General features: G+C 42.5%; 1 protein-coding gene across 6 annotated transcripts in view; it reads left to right on the forward strand.

Annotated features, from left to right (window-relative positions):
• The window catches only part of MBTPS2 (membrane bound transcription factor peptidase, site 2), an 83,303-nt gene that overhangs the window by 29,930 nt on the left and 26,643 nt on the right, over positions 1 to 26,730 (forward strand). For all 6 annotated transcript variants that reach the window (XM_075589356.1, XM_075589359.1, XM_075589355.1 and 3 more), the window contains exons 4-7: positions 303 to 441; positions 7,152 to 7,255; positions 7,818 to 7,945; positions 15,977 to 16,095. In XM_075589356.1, the coding sequence (XP_075445471.1) occupies positions 303 to 441; positions 7,152 to 7,255; positions 7,818 to 7,945; positions 15,977 to 16,095 (490 nt within the window). The remainder of the gene's footprint in view (positions 1 to 302; positions 442 to 7,151; positions 7,256 to 7,817; positions 7,946 to 15,976; positions 16,096 to 26,730) is intronic.

Below are 26,730 nucleotides of genomic sequence, written 5' to 3' on the forward strand. Positions count from 1 at the left end.
GCATGTTTCAGGGTCAACTTTGGTAAATTGTGTCATTGGGCCAAAAGGTGTTTTCCAGCGCTGGAAGGTATCTCATGGTAGAAAAACATTTGTTTACCATGGAAACCTCTTACATAGAGTTTTTTTGCATAGGATCTCTGATATCCAGAATGCTCTACATCTGTACTCTGAACAGGCAACCGAGACGTCCTACAGAAATAGTTTTTTTTTTTTTTTTAATATTAGACCTACGGTATTCTTTGTTATACCACACACGGTGAAACCAAATATGTGACATTGTTTTTGCCTTGCCTTTTTTGCAGGTTCAGCTTGGGCATGGTGTTTGGGATCATTGCGATGTTTGGATCCATGATTCTTCTGGGGAAGACACTCATGCAGACTCTAAATCAGATGATGGCAGACTCTCCAGCATCCCAAAACGATCGCATGCTGCAAGTTGTGGTCAGCACTTTTTTCTTCTTTTAAAAAATGTTTTCGGCAAATACTTTCCATACCTGCCAAGTAACTCCGAAATCTGATGATGATCTAGACCAGGGGGGCGCAAACTTTTTTCCCTGCGCCCCCCTGCCGGCTGTCCCCTCACTCCCGCGCCCCCCCCCAACCCCAACTTACCCTCGCACCGGTGTAATGACGTCACGTTGCCATAGCAACGTGACGTCACATGACCTCGCAGCGTCATTTTGACGCCGCGTTGCCATGGAGACGCCGGGAGGAAGCCGCCGGAGCCACGGGTAAGTATGGTTTACAGAGGCCCTGCAGCTCCCCCGGCACTTAATTTAAGTGCCTTCGGGAAGCGCGCGGGGCCTCTGTAAACCCCGCGCCCCCCGTCGGCAGTCTCGCGCCCCCCCTGGGGGTCGCGCCCCACAGATTGCGCACCGCTGATCTAGACAGGTGTTTCTGCAGATCATATTTTACCATCCCACAGTTACTAACCAACCATCAAATGAGAACACAAAACCTGACCGGATCATTATCACACTGTTTGTTGACCTGAAGTTGGTTGGGTGGGCTTTGCATTTTGTTCCAAAGGGATTCAGATGTGTTTTGGAATCGGGAACACAACATATATATTCAGCCGGAGCTAAAATGGAAGGTTCCACTTTTATGATTTTTTATTTTTTTGTGATGTTTACATAATTGCAACTACTATAAACTTTTCATTAGATCTCCATTCAATGTTAAAAAGAAATAACACTGAATAAAAACATACATGTTCTCATCAAGACAAGGGAAATCCAGAAAGGAAGGCAGCATCCATGCAAAACAAAAAAAATGTATTCAGCGCAGCCTATATAAATATCAGAGGGAAGCAATTACTTAGTCATTTTGCCTTTTAGTGAGTTAATGGCTTATGGCCACAATACTGTGGCTACGCACTCGTATATCCCTTTATCATATTTGTTTACCTTTTGACATTGATCTGTTTGTGCTTATCATGCAAGCTTTGTCTTCTGAAACTCTAAATTATTAGATTAAATAATTATGTTAATCTGAAATCAAATATATATATATATACCCTGGCTGTGCTCAAAGCTGTGACCATGCAGCAAGCTTAAGCCTATAGGGAACCATGTTAAAAATGTTTTTTGAAGCAAAAAGTGGCACTGTGCTCATTTGCATGTCATTTCCCAGAATCCCTTGCTGCAGTGGAAGTGCTGTGTGCTGGGTGATAATGGTGAAAGGCGGGGTTGCAGACCTGCCTAAGACATGCAGATGAGCATACAGTTGTATTTACATATATATATATATATATATATATATATATCAGTGTATGCATATCATTCCTATGTGGTCTTATGCTTTCAAATTAACCTAAGGTCTTATACTTAAATGAGAAAAGGCGTCAATAGCATTGTGCTGTGGTCAGGGCTGAGGTAAACGGCATGTTCATGTTTTTCCTGTCAGGAAATCGCAGTGATGGCCATTTCGAAGTGTCCGATAAAGTGTTTGTACATTAATAGTTTATTTTGAAGAAAGATCTGAGGATTTTAAAGTGAAGTTAATAATCAACATATGCAAGCTGTGGCTAATATCAACAGCTATGGTTATCTTGCTGTATTGTGTCTAAACAGTATTCTAAACCAGCGGTTTTCTTTTACATTTGAAAAATAGCGAAATTCTTTAAAAGTATTACCTCAGTTTACAATATATGTACTCTATACCTAACCATTATTTTTGCTTAGGGAAAATATTTAGTGGTTAAATCTTTCTGTGTCAAGCAGTAATTTACATGGAATTATGTAAAATTCCAATTGAATATATTTGAACTTTTTTTAGATATTTCTATTGACTAATGTTTAAAGCTGCAGTTCCAGCAATATCCTACATATGTTTTTTTGTGATCAGTTCTGTACTACAGTATGAGAAAATACTTGTAGCATTTAAAAAAATAAATACATTTTGAATGTATTATAATGTGACAAGCATTTTTTTGTTTCTAAAGCAACCATTTACAAAGTCATATCCTCTTCCGAAACAGGCTCTGGCACACCCCTTTTTGAGCCTTGCCCTCTCTCTAGCAGTGCACCGATTGTATTTAGTGACTGCCTGGTCACATGATCTTCCACACAGAACTTTGCATCTTTGGTCCTCTTTTGCTGCACTGACAGGAATTTAGTGAACCCTCAAGCCGAATCTTCGCCGATCGATCACAGGAGAACGGATCGATCAGCAACTTAGCTAATCACTTGTCAGTGTGTAGATTGTATTGATGCACATATTGAATTGGAATTTTTATTTTTAAACGGCAGCTTGAACTGCAGCTTTAAGATTCAAATGTAAAAGTAAAATGTACACCGTTCCTGATCTTTCCACCTTCTGTATGACTGCACAAGCCACTGTTCTTTTTGTGGCAAATAATGGTAATGACACTCAACGTGATTTTATTTGAAAAGGAAAATTAATACACATACTTCAAACTAAAAGTTTTTTTTTTTTTTTCCAATCTGAAAGTCCCAGTATTTGGTAAATATATTAAAGCAGGCATCACTTCTGGCTTTATTCCTCAAATGTCTAGGGGTGAGGGGAGCATAACCTGAGCAATTCTAATGGTATTTTGATCATTCACGCCGGCTCAAGGTGACATGAAAGGCAAAGCTTTATTTTCTTCAGCCTTGAGCTCTGGAAGGAAACATAGCATGATTGTCTGTCAACAACAATATTTTTTATAATATGAGTGTATATGTGGAGATATATATATATATATATATATATATAAAGACTTTTGTTGCTTTCGAACCCATTTTTTCTTTTTATTCTTTGGGTAATACCCAGCATATCATCTCTCGATTCTTGTTTGAGTTGTCTGAAGCTTCTTTGCATTTAGGATCCAAGTTTCACATCCACGGTCTAACACTTTCCTCTTGATGCACAGTGGAAGGTTTCTTTGCATGATGGTCTTGTTTCTTTCAAATGAACTCCATCCCACCATCACTCTCCTATTGATTTTATTTGACGGGTTGAAATTAATTGCTCCATGATGGCCATGGTAGACATAGTCTTTGTATTCTAGGTCTATTCAATTTATGTTGTCTTGCTGAGATTCTTATAGAAGTCCACATTCTTACTTGCTTCGGAGAGTAATCTGATTTTTTGCTGGCGGACTTCTGGACTTGTGTGAAAAATAACAACGGTAAAGGCACTCACATTAATAGAAGTCCTGGCAAATCCCCTGTAATGATGAAGACGGATGAGCGAGAATCCCTATGCTCTCAGCTGAGTGCCTCTACCCTATTTGTGTTTAGCAGCTAAGGACAATGGCATGTTTATTAGGTTAAATGTAACTGATTTTAAAAAATTGGCAAGTCTAAGAATTTTTACTTCTTCTTTTTTAACTTTGTACTTTTCCATGGTAAACAAATACTTGGATTTGAAAAAAATAAAAATTATTATTTGGATAATTTTTTATCTAATGTCATTTGGTGCAAACAATTTTTCCAGTTCTCCCAGGTAACTTGTTTGCTTTACTCTATTTTGTTTGCAGAGTAATTCTGAAACAATCATTGGTCAAAAATATAAATATAAGTAGCTGCTGATGTGCTTAAATCCAGTGCTCCCAACAAAAAGCTCACAAGATCAGTAAAGCAGTTACTGTTAGGATAATTTGAATCATTCTACGGGACCAGTTACACATGTTCGCCAAATTTAACTGCCCTTTTTAAAATGTTAAAAAGTACTGAGGTATGGTTAAAAATGCAATCTTCTTTTGCACCACCCTAGTGATAAGGTGCTCAGATTTATGGACATACACGTTTCTTTATGTTTAAAAGCCAGAAAAATAACATATTATAAACCACTTAATAATCTAATTTGTCTTCCAGAACTATGCTTGCAGCACAGATTTCCCTTGATTGTTTGGAAATCGAGCTAGTTTTACTTTTCATCGTGGCCACTGATTGGGGAGTGTTTGTCCACCAAATGTTTCCTCTGCCATTATCCTAACCTGTCCTTACCAGAGAGGGATTAGAGAGGAGGGTTCTGCCTGTGCATACACTTGTTAAAAACGTAAGGACATTGCACAAAAGGGAGCAACCAGAGAAACGCTTCTTAAGTCTCTGCTCATGTTTACAAACTAACTTTAAAACATTATTTCAAGATACTTGAAGATGTCTGATTTACCCAGATTACACCCATTTACATTAAATAAATAAATATATATACAGGTAAACCTCGTTATAGCGCGGTCCTCGGGGTTAAAAGAGTTTAAAAAAACGGCGGCGATTCATCTCTCCTCCCTCCCTCCCAGCCCCCTCCCTCCCAGCCCCCTCCCTCTCACCTCCCAGCCCCCACCCTCTCCCTCCCAGCCCCCGGCAGCCGTGTGTTTTTTTTTCTTCCGGAGATCTAAGGTAGGGGGGGGGAGGTGTGTGTGTGTGTGTGTGTGTGTGTGTGTGTGTGTGTGTGTGTGTGTGTGTGTGTGTGTGTGTGTGTGAAAAACGGGCTGGTGGGGGGGGGGGGGGTGTTAAAAACGGGCTGGTGGGGGGTGGGCTGCTGACATGTGAGGGGGGGTGGGCTGCTGACATGAGGGGGGTGGGCTACTGACATGTGAGGGGGGGTGGGCTGCTGACATGTGAGGGGGGTGGGCTGCTGACATGTGAGGGGGGGGTGGGCTGCTGACATGTGAGGGGGGGGTGGGCTGCTGACATGTGAGGGGGGTGGGCTGCTGACATGTGAGGGGGGGTGGGCTGCTGACATGTGAGGGGAGGGGTGGGCTGCTGACATGTGAGTGTATTGTGAGAGCTGAGTGCTGTGAGAGCTGAGTGCTGTGAGAGCTGAGTGCTGTGACAGCTGAGTGTTGTGACAGCTGAGTGCTGTGAGAGCTGAGTGCTGAGAGAGCTGAGTGCTGAGAGAGCTGAGTGCTGAGAGAGCTGAGTGCTGAGAGAGCTGAGTGCTGAGAGAGCTGAGTGCTGAGAGAGCTGAGTGCTGTGAGAGCTGAGTGCTGTGAGAGCTGAGTGCTGTGAGAGCTGAGTGCTGTGAGAGCTGAGTGCTGTGAGAGTGTGCAGTGAGAGTGTGTGCAGTGAGAGTGTGTGCAGTGAGAGTGTGTGCAGTGAGTGCTGGGAGTGTCTGGTGTGTGCAGTGGGAGTGTGCACAGTGGGGAGTGTGCGCAGTGGGGAGTGTGCGCAGTGGGGAGTGTGCGCAGTGAGCAGTGTGCAAAAAAAAAAAAATTTTTTAATAACCGGGAGCCACGTGAAAACCGCGTTATAACTATATATATATATATATATATATATATATATATATATATATATATATATATATATATATATAATCCAATGCACAGCCGGCACACCATATGCAAGTAAATAAGTTTTGGTGCTTATCCCATAAAGCAATAACAGACCATACGATACCGGTTGCAACACGACATCAAGGGACAGCACGCAGGTAAGTAAATCAAAAATTTTCTATATTTGATAGAAGACACAGCTTTGGCAATTTCTTTTCCTTAAAGCAGCCGTTTAGGCTGCCTTTTAAAATTGTATTTTTTTTATTTATAAATTTCCATTCAATATGTGCATCAATATAATCTGCACACTGACAAGTGATTAGCTAAGTTGCCGATCGATCCATTTTCCTGTGATCGATCGGCGAAGATTCGGCTCGGGGTTCACTAAATTACTGTCGGTGCTACAGAAAAGTACAGAAAAGTACCCAAGATGTAAAGTTCTGTGGAGAAGATCATGTGACCAGGCAGGCACTAGATACAATTGGTGCACTGCTAGAGAGAGGGCAAAAGGGGTGTGCCAGAGTCTGTCTAAGGCCTCGCTCATGGTCAGCGCTTATGCGCTGACCCGTGCTGAGCCATGCTGCTGCTCGGCACTGAGCCCCTGCAGCCGCAATTAGAGCGGCTTTAGCAGGGGCTCGCGCACGCGTCGGCACGCTTGGGGAAGCGTGTGTCTGACGGAGTTTTGAAATTTCCCCGCTTGCCAGAGCGCAGGGTCGGTCACGTGAGCGGTTCGCCCAATGAGGGCGAACCAGCTCCATGACGTCACTGGCCCGCCCTCGACACGCCCACGGACGGCGGGCTGTGTAAGGCCAGGGAAAGGAGCCTCAGCGCGCCTCCGCACTGCTAGAACAACTATGTCCCAGGCCTAAGAAGAGGAAGGGGATGTGACTTTGTAAATGGTTGCTATAGAAACAAAAATGCATGTTACATTAGAATATATTAAAAATGTCTTTACAAATTGTTTTAAAAAAAGCTACAAGTATTTTCTCATAGTACAGACCTGATTTATTAAAAAAAAAAAAAACACATGTAGGATATTGCTTGAACTACAGTCTTAAAGGTAATCAAATGCTGCATACAATATATTAAAATCAGCAACAACAAAATGCAACCAGGAATTAACCTTTTTGTTTAAACACATCAATTTGGTCCTACAGTATGTTGAAATCTTTAAGTGCTTCTGGAAATGGAACCAGTCATTTTGTTTAGATAAAACTGCTCGTCCTATTACCAGGGATTCCGAACACCTTTTTCTGCCAGACCGGCCTACAAGTTGCTTTGCAAGTGGTTAAAGCGTTACAGGGAAATGGATGCAGTCTGGCCTAACAGCAGAGGTTTGATTCTTCATTGCAGCTGTCCAGTATACTGTGTCTTTTGCGGTGTCCCTTATGGCCCGTGTAATGTGTTGTTGTCATGTCTACTCAAACAGGTGCCTGGTGTAAATCTGCCCATCAGCCAGCTGACATATTTCTTCTCGGCTATCCTCATAAGTGGTGTCATACATGAAGTTGGACATGGAGTGGCAGCAATAAGGTAATGTGATCTTGCTCTTTTCACGTCTGACAACGTTGAGGCGGAGCTTTGCATGCACACAATATAACACAGAAGCCACCAGATAATAATGCACGTGTCACATGCTTAAATATTGATGACTGATATTCTATTATTAAACTCTTTGTAGCCACTGGGGCCTGAAACACATTGCAGATCAAAGAATTACAGGCATTCCAAGGGCAAAAGACTTCTCATTGTACTCCTACTTAATTCTATTACTGTTTCTAATGACGTTGAAGCTATAATAAATAAGACAATTGACAAATACTTGCTGTATACATTTATTTATTTTTAGAAGTGTTCAATTTATTATTTACATTTAGTTTATTAAAAAAAAAAAATGAAATGCACATTTAATCAGTAGAGCGTGATGACATAAAAATAAAGGGTAGAATCCATATAGAAAGCAATAAAGTCTTATTTGAAGACAACATTAAGTAAAAGGACCAGAGATTTATGTTCTGAATCTATATCCGTATTCTGCACCTTCTGTCACTATTTTTTTAATATTAGGATGCCTTTTTATTTTCTTTCCTCATAGAGAACAAGTACGGTTTAATGGCTTTGGGATTTTTATCTTCACTGTGTACCCTGGTGCATTTGTTGATCTGTTCACCACTCACTTGCAGCTGGTTTCTCCAGTCCAACAACTGCGAATATTTTGTGCAGGTAAATAATGTAGGTCCTCCTTCAAGTTGTCTTGCAGAAGCTGTTCCCTAAATGTACTGGCGATGCCTTCGATGTGTGGGGGAGGGTGGAGAGCTGGCTCAAAGTGGGGATATCAGAGGCACTTCTAGTTCAGGTCCAATAGAAGATCTCATGCACAGTTAAAGCAAACTATATCACAGAAATTCCACACACCACAGCAAACCAACGTTTTGGCTTCTAGACCTGATTTCGGTTCCCATGGAAGCTGAACCGTTGCCCTATTATGATGTAATTAAATGTAACGTTTTGGGGGGGTTTATTTGCATATGTGGTGTGTTTTGGGGTTTTCTTCCTTATTTGCCTGTAGTATAAAAGTCTTTGAAGAAAAGAAAAAAAACATACGGCATTGTATAATGGTTCTAAGTATCTCTATACATTTCAAGCCTTCAATAACTTCTTTTTCATAGAGAAAAATCGCATCCGACACAAAATGCGTATCTGTACATCTTTAAAACTGCGAACTAAAGGATTCAGCAGTGAAGCATGCGTTAAGAAAGAGAGACTGCAAAACCAGAACCCTTTTAGAAGTTTAACTGGTATAATGTTAGTATCTTGCTCACTGAGCATGTCATGTTACAACATGGTTTTCTCCAGCACCTGCGGTTACCATGGTAACCTTTAAAACCCTTTATGAATATTATATGACAGGTGATATACATGACTATGTGGATATTATGTTACAGGTGATATACATCCCTATGTATGGCAATGGGCTCTGGAGGGAGCTTCATTTTCCCCTCCGGGCACTTATTTCGAATGCTTAGCACATCACCCGAACTCAGCATCAGATTGAAAAAATAAAAACAGCTTTGGAAATGGAAAAATGAGAGATACTAAAGTAAACAATCGGCACTGATTGCAGATTTTGAAGAGCATAGCAACTAACATGATGTATTACAGGTTGAGGTTGTGGATTTAGAGCCAGACTGCTAAATCATTGCATAAACAAATGATGCTCGAGTAGAAGGATTTATATCCTCCTTTTCATCATCTCTTTTTCCCTATTGTTCTAGTGTGATTCACTGTGTATCACCCTGCGACAGTGGTTTCTGGTGTGTAAGAGAATGTCACAAACAGTCCTAGATACAGTGCTTCTTTTGTGTGTTCCTTACATTCTGTAGGACCGAAACGTTGGGTTTCTGGATGTATTTTTGCTTTCACTTATACACTTTGATTTTCAACATTGGATGCTGTCTCTTGTTTACCAATCCTTGGAACGGTAACGTATAATTACATTAAAGAGGTGTATGGGAAATACAAGCAGGTGACAGTCGTACATGTAATGCCCAGATCTTTTAACAAATCATGGGATAAGGGACAATCCAATAAAAGGCACAGGATTTTTTCCTCTGCATTGCATCTCATGCGTGTGTCACCTTCAGCTCTCTATACTGTAACTGAATGTTTTCTCATAACCTTTGCCAACTTGCTTACACTTCTTGTGTATACAGCACTGCTGGTGTGAAGGAAGTACAGAATCAGAAATCGTGTTCAGGACTGTTTTAGGCTAGGTCCCCGCTGCAGCCAGCGGCGCGCGTGCCTCTCGCCGGCCCCGTACCTCCTCCCTAGCAGGAACTCCTCGCTTCCTGGCTCACTGCATACTGTGACGCGTCAGCCAGCAGGGGATACAAATGGATTGTGTTCCCGTGCGGCGACGCGTCACATGGTGCGCCAGGGAGCCAATGAAGAGGGGAGATCACCGGCAGCCTGGCATGAACAGGGGAGGGAGGTGGATCCTTTCTCAAGTGCCCAACACACACAACATATCTCACACATACACACACACACTGATGGTAAGCGGATTCTTCACTTGGAACATAAAATGTGCGACATGGCCACGCCCACCCCGCACCTAAAAAAGCTGCCTACAGATCGCGGTGAAACGCCGTGCACGCGCCGCCAGGACGCAAGCGGGACCTTAGCCTTAGTTCATTCTGCATTGCGGATCTAACTCATTCTGAATTTGGAATCTAACAGTGATTGCATATCCATGGTTAAAATGGATAGGAAGTTACAATTGAGACACATATTAACCGGCAGCTTTGTCTGCGGTTTAATCATTGTGAGGTGCAGGATTGGGGCACCTGTGGCAGACACAGTATCAATGCACGCACAAGTTTGTATTCTTTGCCGTATGTTATTTGCCATAAGAGCACACCTGCTAAGGAAAGCTTTCCATAAGAGGTTGAAGAGTAAAGGTTGGAGGTCGGGTATATATGGGGATGACAAAACTTTTACCTGGGGGCAAAAAAGTAGAAAACGAAGTATAGAGAATTCTCCTTCTTAACGCTTTCACTACCAGGGTCGGCAAAAGCGTAAAAGGCGGGATACATGCCAATTAGAAAACAAAACAAACGTGCATTTCAATGTTTTTATGTAACCTGCTACCTTTTGTGTGCCGCAAAGTGTATATCAATGAATGCCTAAGTATCAACAAAACATTCCAGCTAAATCACACACTGAGAGTGCTCATTTGCATGGCATTTCCCAGAATCCCTGGCTCCGGTGGAAGCATTGTATGCCAAGAGATAATGGGGCAAGGCTGCGTTGCAGACCTGTGTGAGACATGCAAATGTACCCACAAGCGGTATTTTTATTTGCAGCTAAATCATGCTAAGTAGTGGGATTTGTGGTTTTCCGCTGTGTACAGCGATGGTCCGTGTTCTGCATCTCTCTGCTGTCCAACTGTTACTTCTTGTGATGTCATTTATAGTGCTGCCTGTGAGGGGGACCATTTAGTAACAGCAGGGCAGGGGTTGTATTAAAGGAATATGATTTTGTTATGAATGGCGCTATTTTTCCTGAGGTTGTGTATTTTCAAAGCTAATTGTATACAAAAAAAGCCATCTTGTTAGCATAGGGTTAACTTTACGTTCTTGTAGCACGCCGTTGTTATCCTACAATAATGTGATGTTAAGTAAGTCTTAGCTCTACTACGATCCAGACTCTACCCCCCCCTTGTCCCTCACTGCTCACTCCCCTCTTGTCACTTTCTTGTCCCCTGCTGCCCCTTGTTGCCGCCCTCCCCATTTCATCCGCTCTTCCCTCCCCCCACATTTCACTCACTCTTCCCCCTATTGTACTCTGTTAGATTGTAGCAGAGTTGTGCAAACTTTTGTCTGTGCCTCCCTGCTCGCGCCTCACCCCCCCCCCACCTTTTCTCCGAGGTTTTCTGACACTAACTGCACACACCATGTGTAACACACACACTCGCACACTGACTGCAGAAGGTTTATTACCTAACGACCGATAGAAAGCAGGAAATCGCACAGAGGCGTCTCTTGTCCTCCTATAAGTTCAAACTGATATTAAATCGACTTCTCATCGTCTTTTAAGTAAGTTTTGGACCAGGAAATCTGAAAATAGAAACACTGGTTAGAACTGCTATTTCCAAGATCTTTACCTCAGTTATTTCTCTTAAACAGTACAAGCAAGTACTGTTTAAGGCTAAACACTACAATGCTGTGTTACTTAACTCATGACTAACTGTAGCATTACACCATCCAAACATGTAAAAGCCCTCCTGGATGTGAGCAACATAAAGTTTATTGTACAAACCTAACTAATGTAACGTCATGTCCCTGTATTAACCTTAACGAACGTTTAGTAGATATGCAATGTTATGATAACACCTCATTTGCATTTCATCACTAACATTCGTTAGCGTTAATGTTCTTTACGGGAGAAAACATGACTTCACGTTCATATATAAAAATAAATTAAATAAAACAATGGTGGGCACTCCTGTTCTGTAGAAGACGATAAAAAGAATCCGCTACGAGAACAGGTAGAGGGGTAAACCGAAATGCCACCTCCACCTGACGAAGGCCTGACCCAAAACGTGGGGCCTCTGTCGTTGTGTTCACCACTCTGCATAATACATATTTTTGCATTTGTGGTTAATAACTGAAGGAAGTGGAGTCTGACACAGATGTTTCACAAAGTAGATTTAGTTTTATTTAAGCCTCGGCAAGCAATTAAGATAAATATAGTAATACAGCTCTGTCTTCGTGTGATGGACATGCACCTTGGTTCTTCGACAACAGAATCTTATTAAGGGTTGTAATCTTTATAGCTTTCTAAAAGCTGTCACACTACAGCATTTTTACGTGCTAGCATTCTCTGCGCATGCTCTCGCTCTTCTTATCTTCTGCAACTTTCTCTGTAACTGTCTCGTCTTTGTTCTTATTTTCCTGGGCCTGTATGTGTGGGATGAGCTATTTAGGAGTCTTTGGCAAGGCCATTTGTACAGATAATGGGTACTGTTGCAATTGCTCTTCCGTCTTGCCTCCTAGCCTTGAAACTCGTCCCTTGCTGGTTCACACTGGCCAAGTACTCAAACAAAACACACTACTCCTTCTTACCCAGAATCCTCTTAGGGTAAAGTCCAAGGGTTTCAGGTCCAACAATAATTGTTGGCTTTTTTTCCTGAGTGCCACAGGTTTCTTTATATGTGTAACAACATCACGTTAAGCCTGACAGTGTATCTTCAAAGGATAATAACATAATGTTAAGTTAGGTTAACGTCATGTTAAGTCACTTAATGGAGAGTTGTGGATCTGCGCCTAGAAGCTGTGTTTTTTTTTTATTATTAAACTTTACTTCTTTAGTCTGCATGTTTGTCTGATTTCAGTCGTGCAAAATTTCAGGTACACTATGTCCACAAGATGGCATGCACACTCTGCTTTTCACTGTGTTTGGTTTTCAGACTGTGATAAAGACAAAACAATACATGTTTATAATGTCTCTTTTTAAGTAAGCCTTATGGTTTCTTTCTACTAATGACAATAAATACTGGCCTATGATTTCTTTAACATTGGGGTTTCCCAAAAAATAGTATCCATTTTTTATTTTATTTTTGTCGGAAAAACTAATGCTTTTGCTGCTTTTTGATTGCATGTGTATTTTCAGATTTGTAAGGACAAAATGATCTATATTGAAAAATATATGTAGTAATAGCATTCCTTTCTTCAAGAGAATAAACCATTAACTGGTTCTCAGCCCCTATCAGTCCCTTTGTTCCAACTGCTTCGACTGTAGCTTCAAGTGCAAAAAAATCTGCTGGTGATTATAATTACATTTTAAGAAGAGCACACCAATTAATGGGCATTGTGGGCAACATATTTTTTGACGAGGGGCTCTTCCCCCGGATTGTTAATTGTCGTGCTCTTCTTAACATGTACTGTAATTAAAATCCCCAGCAGTTTTTTTGCATTTGAAGCTGTGTGTCTCCTTCAGTCTTCTATGGAATTGTAAAAAAATCTGTGAGATTTGCTTAAAGCAGCAATACACGTTTCATTTATTGTTTTATTTTTTTATTATTATTATTATTTTTTACAGGATTGAAGCAGGGGGTCTCTGGAGCTGAACTTTATTCATTTCAGCTCTGGGGGCCCCCTGCTTCCGGAGATACTTCTATATAGGGGGTGCCAGTATCTGGGCACTTTAAAATGTCCTGTGTCACGCGGGCCAATAGGAAGGCGTGACGTAATCTGGTGAGGCTTCCTATTGGCCCGCGTGACCTGGAGATACCAGCATCCCCTATGGAGGGAAGTATCTCTGGAAGCAGGGGATCATCGGAGCTGAAATTAATGGGGTTCCGCTATCAAGACCCCCTGCTTCAATCCTGTAATAATAATTTTTTTTAAATAAATGAAACTCCTTATTGCTGCTTTTTTTTATTTATTTTTTGTTTTTCTTTAAAAGTATTTTTAAATGTCTGTAAAGTAATATACATGCATATGATGTTATTTAAAGAGGCAATCCGAGGCGGAATTTTTTTTTGCGAATTACATTTTTATTTATTTACAGGGTTGAAGCAGGGGGTCTCCGGAGCAGAACCACGTTAATTTCAGATCCAGGAACCCCCTGCTTCTGGAGATACTTACCTACGAATTAGGTGCCGGTAGCCACTCTACTCGGCTACCAGGGTTTACAATATGTCCTCTCTTCAGATATTTCCCGATCTGTGGGCCAATAGGAAGGCGTGACCTCATCAGCGCGGCTTCCTATTGGCCCATATGACGCAGAAGCTTCAAACGTTAAAGCCCTGCTTGCTGAGCCGGAGTAGCTACCGGCACCTACTTTGGAGGTAAGTATATCCGGAAGTAGGGGGTCCCCTTGAGCTGAAATTAACGGGGTTCTGCTCCGGTGACCCCTGCTTTAAGTGTGAGTGTGTGTGAGTGTATATATATATATATGCACACATATTAATTAATACACACACGTTTAAAAAAATTCCGTCTTGGATTGGACCTCTTAAATAGATATGTGAGTGAGACCGCAATCACCATATATATTTATTCAAAGGTAAGTGACCGGTGCTTACAGGGTATTAATACGATATTAACGGTGTTGATCAAGAGATTGATCAGAAAGAAATTCCCTTATATACAGCACTCTAAAGTCATACATAATTTACTAATGGACACTAATGGTCCTACAGTGAAATACTGTAAATCTGGTAAGTATCCCAGAATCACCGAGGAAATCAAAAATAATAAAACTTTATTACTTCTACATAGTTAAAAACACAGATACCTTTACCCTTTGACTTTTGGTCACCTTATTTGCTGATTCCACCTATATAGAGGATCATTGTATGGACATATACTACCTCTCAGCACAACTATGCTCCTAGATATAAATTGATAGTGAATACATGTATTCTGTTACTTTCAGATGTACTATCATTATATCAAACTGACCTGTGTTTGAACACATACAATATATGTATTCAATTCTACAATTAGAGAGTCGCAGCCAGATAGGGTTTTTTGCGGATGTTATGATATGAATATATAGACACATCAGTCAATTAAATCGATATTTTATTTACGACAATATCTATTCATATCAGCCACTCTAGTATGGGGATTTTAAATTATGTTTCTGATCAATCTCTTGATCAACACCGTTAACCTCTTAAATAGACCATTGTGCGTCGGATTATGGAATATCAGTACTTCTGATAAATGACTGTGTATAATGTGGACAGGAAGGGAAAAGATCAATAGGTAGGAGCCTCAATAGAAGAAGATGCACAACCTACAGTATTACACAATTGCTGTATTTCTATGCATAAAACCTTAGCCATCTCTAATTGTATGGTCATTTAAAGCAGCAGTCTGGTCTGTGTATTTTGGGGGGTTTTCCACTTGAGCCAGTGGGTCCCAGGAACTGAAACTGTTAACTGAAAAATTAACAACCGGTTCTTACCTGGGCGGCGTCTAACAGCATCTTCCGGCATCTATTTCCCTTCTCAAAATGGCAGCGCGGCGCCACATGGCGCAGCGTTGCCTTGACAACGCGACGTCATGTAGCGTCTCATTGTCATAGCAACGGACGTCACGAGATGCAGTTACGTCACATGGGGTTCCCATTGGCATGGCAACGCAGCGCCACTTGATGCCGTGCCCGATTGAGAGGATTTGCAGGGAGATGCTGTCAGCCACCGCCCGCCGCGTGAATTAAGGTAAGAGAATTAAGCACCGGTTTGGCGAACTTGTGAAATTTAAGTAACGGGTTCGCACGAACCGGCAGAATCCCACCACTGGCGTCATCCCCAACCTGCGAGGGACCCCCCAATCCCAAGCGTCAAAGGGATTTGTCTACCTAGCAAGAATACTGAATACATTACAGAAAATAGCCACCGAGTTTAGGGCTCGCTCCAGTGGCCAAGAGAAAGCCGCAATGTCATTGGAAGACGATATCACCACTTTTTATTGGCAACCCCGGTATCTTTGTTTGTAGTTTTTCCCCACAAATGACTGAAAATTGAAATCCCTTTTTACCGGGAACATTACCTGTAAAGATGTTGACAGAATAAATTGGGGAAACCTCAGTGGTTTCCATCCCATTGAGAACATTTGTTAAAGTATATGTACAATAGCTATCGCCTGTGTTTATAAGAACCGCCCCTGTTTTGTTGAGCTGTTTATCTTACATTGACATTTATTATTGTGATTTATTTTTCTATGACTTATTTTGCAGGGGTCTGGCACAATTTCATTCTTGGGATTGTAGGCATTTTGATATTGTTTCCGCTCCCTGCTCTTCTATTTCCATTTTACTACACAGGAGTTGGAGCTCTTGTCACTGAAGTCCTAGAGGTAAGAATTTGTACAAATAATTTGGCATTTTAATTGGTTTCTCTCCCTTCCTTTCTTTTTCCTTCTTTCTACCTTCCTTCCTTTTTCTATTTAGGGAAAATGGTTCCAGTGACATATGTTGCCATTCAATTTAAACCTTAGTATAACACTTGGACACTTAATTTTCTTTCATTGTGTGAGAGATACATAACCTACAACTTCTAATTCATGTATGTAGTCTCTGTGTATTATGTACTCATGCAAGGTTAGAGTAGGATATTTGTGTGTGATGGTACAGAACTACAATTTCACATTTAAGAAAATATATATTTAAATAAGTATATATTATATATTTTCTTATCTAAAAGTATTATTATAGCATTACAATTGTTAGTGGGTCCAAAGGGCTTTTACCCCTCTGTTTTTCCAGAATTAGACTGATCTAGGCTCAGAACAATTTTTTTTTAAATTTGTTTTGACTATGACTTTGATGAAACATCAATGTATGGGTTTCCATTTTGCCTTGTACTTTATTTTTGGATGGGGGATGGCTGTATCTATACTTGTTGTTTTTTTTCTTTCTTTTTCTCTTTCTCTGGAACCATTGGTACTGTATTAAACACAGATACTGCTAATGATCTATAAAAACAAAAATTACTTATATAAATGGGTTTACTCTGCAAATATCTGAGTTCGGTTTTAGTTTCCATATTCTGCTTTTTGGTGTTTTCATATTTATTTTTTTGTAACACAAATTTTGTATGAAACTTTTGAATTGGAAGATACAGACAAAAAGGGTGCGCTAAACATCGGTAACATAAACGGACAGAGGTCATGTGAACAGGAAGAGAGCGGAAAACAAAACAGGATAAACACATGCATATAAATCTAGTATTAAAATTGTAACTACGTGTTATCATAGCTACGTACACAGATTCCCAACAAGCTCTGAGAAACCCCAACCAATACCACACATTACATATACATATACATACATATTAGTGTCAAACGGAGTGCTAATGGGCGTGGCTAAATGTATACAACAAAAAACAGAAATGCCCAAAGCTACTTCCATTGTGACAAAAATACACAGTGCAATACCTATATACTGTATTTCTTGTAAAAAGGGTCATTTGGTTTAACCCTTTGGCCAAAGCGTCTTAAGCCTGCTGCCACTAACAAGGCATGACCGAAGCAGGTCCTAACACTCACCTGGGTTAAAATTCTTATTTACCTGTATAATTACAGGAAGAATGATCACATTGGATCTGTCGTAACCTGGCAAAATGAAACTGACCTGCAACTTGGAAAGTGGGGTCGGGCAAGCTTAAACCTTGGGGGGGGAAGGAGCCACTTACATCCCATAAGCAAATGAGACCAGCTACACACATTAAACAAAAAAAACAAAAAAAAAATATATATATATATATATATGTATTACACTGTGTATTTTAGTCACATTGGAAGTAGCTTTGGGCATTTCTGTTTTTTTGTTGTATCATAGCTACGTGCCAGATATTTTCCAAACTCTTTAAAATGTCGAACACCGTAATATGCGTTATCAATCGGTCTATCTTTAGTGGGTTTTCTTCCACTGGCTGTTGGAGGACCACCCAGATGTCGCAAGGAAGGGATATACCTGTAACATTACTTATTAAATTGTAAACATTCCTCCAATAGCCATGGTTCTCTGGACAGAACCACCATATAACATGGGTCATAGTGCTCTGAAATCCAGAATCAACAGTTAGAAGAGATTAATTGAAACATATTTTTTTAGCCTCGTTGCTGTTAAGTGCCGCTTGCATAAAACATTATATATGTATTTTATTTAAGGATAGTACATGTAGAGGGTCTATTGGACCTTTCGCATATTTCACCCAAGTCTTTACCAAGTAATTCAGAGCCTAATTCACGGTCCCAGTTTTTAATATGTAAAAGTTTATTCTCTACGACTGGGAGGAACATAGTTTTATGTATTGGCAAGAAGCATCAAAATCAGTTTTATACACTAGTGCAAAAAGACGCAATTTGTGTCACCTTTATTTCATTTTATTAACACTTTATATTGAAGTGTTTTAGTTCTATGTATCTAAAGCCTATCTTATTTGTAAACTGTTTATCAGCAACCCGTGATTTTAAATGTTCTGATATAAATTTTGTGGTACATAAACAGAGCTCTCGTAATTTGAATCCAAGTTTGGAAGTTGCATAATAGGAAAGATGGCTTGGAGGGTAAGGTATTAATTGCAAATTCTTTCTCATTGCTAACCAAATATTTACTGAATGTTAAGTTACTGTTGTAATAAGTTTAGTGTGGCTTCAAGGAATGATTTCTTACCATAAAATGTGTGATCGTTTTTTAAAGGTTCCACAAATTCTGCTTCAATACCTACCCAATGTTTACACCCTGGTTTTACATCCCATGAGATTACCTAACTCCGTTATGCTGCTTTAAAACAATTCAATAGATTAGGGAGAACAATTCCTCCCAGATGATTTGGGATTCAATAAAACAGACTTCTTAATCCTGGGTTTCTGGTCCTCCCAGAAAAATGTAGAAATATTTTGTTGAAATGTTTAGAGATCTTTGTCAGGTATCCTAATTGACAAAGAATGAAACCGATAAACCAATCTGGGTATTGCGTTCATTTTAACAGCCCAAATTGTGCTTATCCAGGACATAAACTATACCTCTTCCATGCACTTTCCTGTATCATTTTCCTCTACATCTTAACAAAATGTATTTTACAGACGTTCTCATACTGTAGGTGTTAAATCTTGAGTACTTCAAAAGACAATGATGACCATTTAAAGTTGAAATTTACATCTATCCATCTCTAGGTATGGGATGGCATATTTATATTTAGTAGTAGTGTTCAAATTGTGAACAATTTGCCAAGGATAGAAAGTTAACTGGATACATTTGAAAGTGAGATAAGAAGTTGAGTAAATTTTTAAAGGATTTTATCTCCAAACAATACTGTTGTATATGATTTATTGTTAAGTGTAATTCCTGAAATGTTTGCATTTAATTGAATGGAATTGGCAAGGGACAATGCAAAAAGCAGGGGAGACAAGGGGCTGCTGTGTCTTGGGTCATTAAATGCTTAAAACAGCAGATAATTTGATCTTGACATTTAACAATTGCTGATGGTTTGTTCTATATTGACCTAACACCTTTTAGGGATTGTGTTATATGGGTGAAAAATATGAACACCGCCGGGTCAATCTTGTTCCAGAAACAATAGAAACCATGACATCACTGGCATTGTCGCTGCCTTCTAGTCATTAAACTGTGTGGATGTGTTTTTTTTTATATACTGGGAAATACAAAATGTTAATAGATCAGGAACAGGCTCTGCACTGAACCTCTTTTCAAGTGAATGAGTTTTAAAGTGTCTTCCAGAGGCCAGAAGGTACAGTATCTAATGGCATAGCACCGCTCAGTAAATACAGTATGTGCCTCAGTGATGTATGGAAAAAGGGACTTTAGCACAACACAATTAGAATTTGATACATATTTAGCTTATTAATTGTTATGTCCTTGTCACGGTTGTGCTCGCCACAAACCAGGGTTGGACCGCGTGGCTGAGGTGGGGTTGTATAAGCACCGACCTTAGACCGCGCAGGCTGATCCGGATTGCCAGTTCGTAGTCGTACATAGCAGGGTCGGGACTGGAGAGAGCAGCATAGTCAGTGAACGCGCCAGGGTCAGGATTGGAGAAATCATGGTAAATGTAGTCCAAGCAGGGAGTCAGCAACAGGAGATCAAGCAGGTCTTCCTGCTTCAGCGAAATTGCTGCAGGTCGGGAACGGGGTTTGCGCGAGTGGCATCTACGGCCCATGGCGCCGGTCTCAGGAAGGTGAAGGCTGACCGGAGTGGGCACACCGCCAGGCAGTACTGGTAAACCAATGCTTCAGCGCAGGAGTCCAGAACGAGCCTGTGCGGGGAGAGAGAGCTACAGGCCTCAGGACTCAGAGACAGACCTCTGCTATGGGAAGGGCAGCAGGCCTCAGGAAAAGGAAGCAGAAGTTACGCTGGAGATCCACCGCTTCAGCACAGGAACCAGGGAACATGGGCTAGGAACAAAGGACAATAAACAGCAACAAGGTGGCCAAGACAGGTGGCTGTGGCAAACACAGTACATCCAAGAAGGATTATGCTCGGCAGAGAAGCATTGTGGGGAAAGCTGTATTTAAAGGTCAGCGAACCTATAGCAAAAGGGGCGTGTGAGAGCATTGCTCTAATGACTGAACCCAAGCTGGGGCTGCAGTAATAGCTTGCACAGCTGCAGAATATATCATTGGGAGTGTTCTAGGACTGCACAGGTCTGTAAGGCAAGGTAAGCAGTAAACCGAGGAGTGGATTCCTTACAGTCCTTTTATCTCTGTATATGGGAAAGAGTGGTAGGGTTTATATTATTAATGAAGTGCCATGAGATGCGATCAAAAAAAATAAGATAGAGAGGCGCATGCGCGACGACGGACTGCATGGACGTGTGAGCCGTTAGCTCCGTTCGTAGCCGACAACATATAAATAAATAAAGCACCCAAACTCGACCGATCACCACTAAAGTTACATCCCCAGATAGCTGATAACTCCAGGATATCTAAGGGGATGAGATCTAAGCGCCCCTCCACGGTCTTAAAAGACTATTTCGCGAATGGAGACTCTGTGCGCGCCAAAAGCCATGAGGGGCCCACACAGAGTGGTACGGACTCGGAGGATGAGGAAGATAATGACAGGGGCAATCAGGTCATGAGGCGACGTGACATGAAGGAGTTTTGCCTGGATATTAAAAAATGCCTCCAAACGGAATTGGCTACCCTACGGGCTGATATTGGCAGCATAGGCATACGCACAGACTCCCTGGAGAAAAGGTTGGACTCTACTATTAAAGCCCTCCATAAAACAGACAAACAACTAGCCCAAGTAAAAGAAACTGTGCGAGACCTCACGGATAAGCAAGAGGACTCCGAAAATCGTGAGCGCCGAAATAATGTGAGGATAAGGGGGGTGTCGGAAGAAGAGCTGGACCCAGAGGATTTTCTGGGAAGATGGCTGACACAGCTAATGCCCGATAAAGCTGAGCATGATATCCATCTTGACCGGTGCCACAGGGCCCTGCGATCACGGCCGCAGCAAGGAGATCCCCCCCCGTGACATAATCGCGCACTTTCACTACTTCAAAATTAAAGAATCCTTCTGCCAGATGACCCGTAATGACCCCACATTCGAAGGCCACAAAATCCAGGTTTTCCAGGATATTTCCCCCACGACCCTGCTCAAAAGAAAGCAGCTTACCCCCGTCACGAAGATACTCCGCGATGAAGGGGTTAAATACCGGTGGATATACCCGTTCAGCCTCCTGGTCACCAGGAACGGGGCATCCAACACGCTAAGGCGCCTAGAGGAGGGGGGAGGCTTCCTCACAAAACTGGGCCTGCAAGATAAAATCCTGGAGGAAGTAGCCGGAGGCAGAGCAGCTCCAGACCCAACCTGGAGAGAGGCGGGTAAAACGGACAAAAACAGGCAACCCCGCAGCCCCAGATGAAGAGAGACCAAAGAGACGTTACCAAAAGTTTAAAGTTACTCTTACCTTCATCCGTTTTAGCCATCTGTTGTGGTTCCTGATGCTGTTACCCCACAATCCGGAGCCCGGGAAGGGACCCGGTGCGTCCAGCTGAAAATCAAATTTGCCCCATGCAAACCTGGAAGCCTTACAGCGGACCCCTGAGACTGGCGGCCATATTGGAGCGGCTCCGGCGATAGACTGGAAGCGAGGCGGGGCCAGGTGACGTAGGAGGGGTGGAGCCACCACTTCACACGAGATGTCCCGACGGACGGGACCGAGACCCCTCCAAGATGGTGGCGAGCGGACCCGGAAGGGGCGGAGACTGCGGATCAGTGCGGAAGTGCTACAGGACAGCGAGGGCACCGGAGAAGCTAGACATTGCTGGAGACAGGTGGGGAGGATAAAGGAAAGACGGACAAAAGGAGGAGGGGAGGGAGAAGGATAAAAGGAGGAGGGGGGGAGTAGGATAAAAGGAGGAAGGGGGGGGAGAAGGATAAAAGGAGAAAGGGGGGGAGAAGGATAAAAGGAGGAAGGGGGGGAGAAGGATAAAAGGAGGAAGGGGGGGAAGGATAAAGGGAGGAGGAGGGGGGGGAAACACAAAGGGGCATAGGCGGAGCAGGGGAAGCAGCAGACACGAGCGGAGGGAGGGGGATACCGAGTAGAAAGAAAGAGGATAGACAAAGGGGAGAAGCAGTAAGGAGGGGTCGAGATAAGGCAGAATAAGAGGGGGGAAGAGTTACAGTAAAGGTCTGGGACTATTAAGATGTAGGTAGCATAGATAGGAGACATGGGGGAAGATAGACCTCTAGCTGGACGGGCCCTAGGCAGGATAAGACTAGTGAAATTACCACTATATAGCAGCGGCAAGCAACTTCAGCAAAAGGCTATAGGGAGCATGAGGCACAGCTTTAAGCCACGGGGGGACGCGCAGGGATCCTAGGGGTTAACAAGGAGGAGGAGAATTTCAGCTCATCTTAGTTGTATGAGGGGTATAGAATGGCTAGGAGGTATTACTGTTAAGAGTTTTTAGCACGCAAGTTGAGTTAGTGCTTTAAAAGTTTACAGGTTTTAAAATAAGATTAACACATCGAACATTTCTGACAAGGATAATGAGTTGTCGGCTGGGACTGAGGTCTCGTCGTCGCCATGTGTCTGCACTCTCGGGCTAGGGCGGCTGCCCTAGTCTCCTACGCAGGTGGTCTCCCGCCGAGGTTGAGCGAAACGCTACGCACTGCAGAGGACCAGAGGCTCCCCAAAACAGGTCTGATTCACCAGTTAAAAACACTACAGACGAGAGGTAAGTTCACACTGCCACCATGCCTCTAACCTTTATCTCACACAATGCCAAAGGGCTGAACTGTCCCCGCAAACGTAAGATAGCACTCACTGACTACAAAAGAAAGAGGGCGGATTTGGTATTAATCCAAGAAACACATTTTAGCACCACCAGCTTCCCCAAATATTTCGATAAACAATTTAAACAGGTGTATTTATCTTCTGCATCAGAAGAGAAACGCGGAGTGGCAATATTGATCCATAACAGAGTGGGGCTGGTGGTGGATAAAGTGAAAACAGATAAGGAGGGCAGGTTTCTCCTGATTTCAGGGTCCATCAACAAACAACCAATAACGGTTGCCACAATATACGCCCCAAATGGACACGACCCAGACTTCTTTACAAAAACGTTTGATACCCTACGAAAATTCGATAAAGGCGCTGTGATTGTAGGTGGGGATTTCAACACCGTGCTAAACACATCACTAGACAGATCAGGCCCCCCCAGACATAGAGCAATGCCACGGCCCTTAGCCCTGGAACAAGGTTTAAAAGATCTACAATTAATAGATGTCTGGAGAGAGATGCACCCATTAGACAGAAACTACACCTTCTATTCCCACCCCCATGACTCATTTAGCAGAATCGACTACTTCTTTGTCTCTAGTAGACTGGTCCCCGTGATCGCCCATCCGGGATCCATGATATGTCATGGTCAGATCACGCACCCATTGAGCTACGGTGCACACGGATAGGACTGGAAAGGCCGGGAGCAAATTGGAAACTAAACGAATCCCTCTTAAAGATCCCTGACTTGCAAGGAAAGATCGGAGAGGCGATCAAATATTTCTTCCAAGAAAATGAAGGTAGTGTTCGCTCTCACATAACCCTCTGGGAGGCACATAAAGCAACACTGAGGGGGGTTCTGATCAGCCTTGCGGCAAAAAAAAGGGAAAGCAACGCAAAAATTATAAAGGAACAAACAGAACTAAAGCATTTATGGGAACAACACATGCGCTCCCCGAAAGTAGCCACCCTCCAACAAATTAAGGATACCCAGATTAAACTGAACCTACTCCTTACCTCCCAAGCCGAGAAATCGATAAGCTGGTCAAAGAGAATATTTTTTGAGAAAGCAAACAAACCAGATACCATGCTGGCTAACATGATTAATTCTAAAACAAATAACTATAACATACAAACCCTGCGCCTGGAATCAGGAGGGGTCACGGGCAATCCCAAAAATATAGTAGGGGAATTCAAATCCTTCTACGAAAAATTATATGATGGGGAAAAAGTATCCCGATCTGTCGGAACGACCAGGGCCCTACGGGATTTCCTGAGGAGCTCGAATCTACCGGGTCTGAGCGAGTCGAATAGAGAGGTAATAGGTAGTGATTTCACAAACGAGGAACTATCAGAGGTTATTAAAAACCTAAAACCCTCTAAAGCCCCGGGTCCCGACGGATATTCGAATCTTTACTATAAGAAATTCAGGAAAAAATTGGCCCCATACCTTCTCCGTATGTTTAATCAAGTGCTAGGCGGTACCCCCTTTCCCCACCAAATGCTCCAAGCGTCCATCTTGGTAATACACAAACAAGGGAAAGACCCCCAGGACTGTAAGAGTTACAGACCAATATCCCTGATTAATTCGGACATCAAAATTTACGCTAAATTACTGGCCAACAGATTAAGTCTTATCCTACCCAGACTGGTGCACCCAGATCAAGTCGGGTTTATCCAGGGTCGACAAGCATCAGATAACACCCGACGGATTCTTGATCTGATAGAAATCGCTAATTCTAAATCAATACCAATTATGGCGCTCAGCCTGGATGTAGAAAAAGCGTTTGATAGGATAGACTGGCCATACCTGGAGGCCACGCTTGGAGCATTTGGCATGGGAGAAAAATTGATAAAAGCTATATTTGCTCTCTTTTTCGTCCCCGTCGGCTAGGGTTACCCACCAGGGATTTGCTTCAGACCCCTTCCAAATTAAGAGCGGAACGAGACAGGGATGCCCGCTATCCCCCCTCCTCTTTGCACTGTGTATGGAGCCATTAGCGGCCCAGATACGAGATAGCAAAGACATCACGGGTATTGACATCGGAAGCCAGTCGCATAAGGTGGCACTATATGCGGATGATGTATTCCTGACAATATCTAGACCCCTTACCTCTCTACCAAACCTGTTCGATCTGCTTGGACGATTCAACAGGGTCTCTGGGTTCAAAATAAACCAGAGCAAATCAGACGCCCTAAACATAAATCTCCCCAAACATTTGGAAAAACTAATCGCCATAAATTTTAACTTTAAATGGCAACAGCACCAAATTAAATACCTAGGCATCAATGTCACCAAGACATATAGCACAATATACCAAGCAAATTACCCCAGCTTTATGCGAACCATGAGAGAGGACATTAAGAGATGGGCCACACATAAAATCTCGTGGATTGGTAAAATCCATTGCGTTAAAATGAATTTGTTACAGCGCCTTCTATATCTCTACCAAACCCTTCCTGTGCCTTTGGGATTGAAGGATACTCTCTCGCTCCAATCCAAGATAGATAAATTTATCTGGGGAGGAAAGAAGGCGAGGGTGGGCAAACAAATCATGCGCAAACAAACCGGGGCAGGAGGGCTCGCGGTACCTTGTTTGTTGTCCTATTACAAAGCGGCTCAATTATGTCAAATTGTGCAGTGGCATTCTAACCTAGACTCCAAAAGATGGGTTGCCCTAGAAAGAGAAGTATGCTCCCCCGTGGCGCTGGAACACCTGATTTGGTACCCCAAAAAGGTGCAATTAGGCGCCAAACTGTCGCTATCCTCAATGACCAACTCGCTTTCTGTTTGGGAGGTCACTAGGCTCAAATGTACACTGACCCATAAGTCATCGGGCATGACTCCACAGTGGGACAACCCACTTTTTGCTCCGGGCCAGTCCAGTGCAGAATTCACTATCTGGAAACAAAAAAACATCAAGAGATTGGTAGATCTGGAAGGTAGACGAGGCATACAAACATTTGATTTACTTAAATCTGACAAAAATATCCCCAATGCCGAGTTCTTTAGATACCTCCAGATCAGGGCATTCTATCAGACGGCCCAGCCGCACAACCCCATGACGAATTTTGAAAAGCTCTGTCGATCAGGGAGATCCACAAAGGGACTCACATCGCAGATGTACAAAGAGGTAACCGGGTCTAGCGCGACACAGTGACGAACAAAACAGAACACGCTGGAAACAAAATGAAATTCCATCAATTACTAAAATTCGGAACCGAATTTGGTCAGTTTGCCAGATGGAGAAGTTGACAAGTTTGGTCAACGACACTAGTACAAATTTCCTAAAAGTCTGGCTACCATGGTTAGCCCAAACAGACATCCCGGGGGTGGAGAGGGCCACAATCTACACTAATAGAGGTAAATGCGTTCTCCCTTGAACGTTGGCCCAGGAGAACATAACGGTTCAAACTGCACCCCCCTGAACACCTAGATAGCGGCAGACAGGGATCAGAAGGTAAATTAGGACCGATATAAGGGGAGCACACTGCCTCCTCAGACGCAGAGAGCCAGCTGGAGCATGACAGAGGCGGAGCCACAGTAGGAGAAATCCACACACCCCCACCCCCCACAACACCCCCCCCCCCTATCCCGGGGACTGTATGTACGTCCGTTTGTCTGCCCGGTTTGTCTGTAATCGTAGGTCCTTGCACACAATGGAGTTATATACTTTGCATGACGATCCTGTATTGTGTTATAAAAGTGTATTCTGTATGTAAATGATGTATGAGC

The sequence above is a fragment of the Ascaphus truei genome, chromosome 3 (genome assembly GCF_040206685.1).
Source record: "Ascaphus truei isolate aAscTru1 chromosome 3, aAscTru1.hap1, whole genome shotgun sequence".
Lineage (NCBI taxonomy): Eukaryota > Metazoa > Chordata > Amphibia > Anura > Ascaphidae > Ascaphus > Ascaphus truei.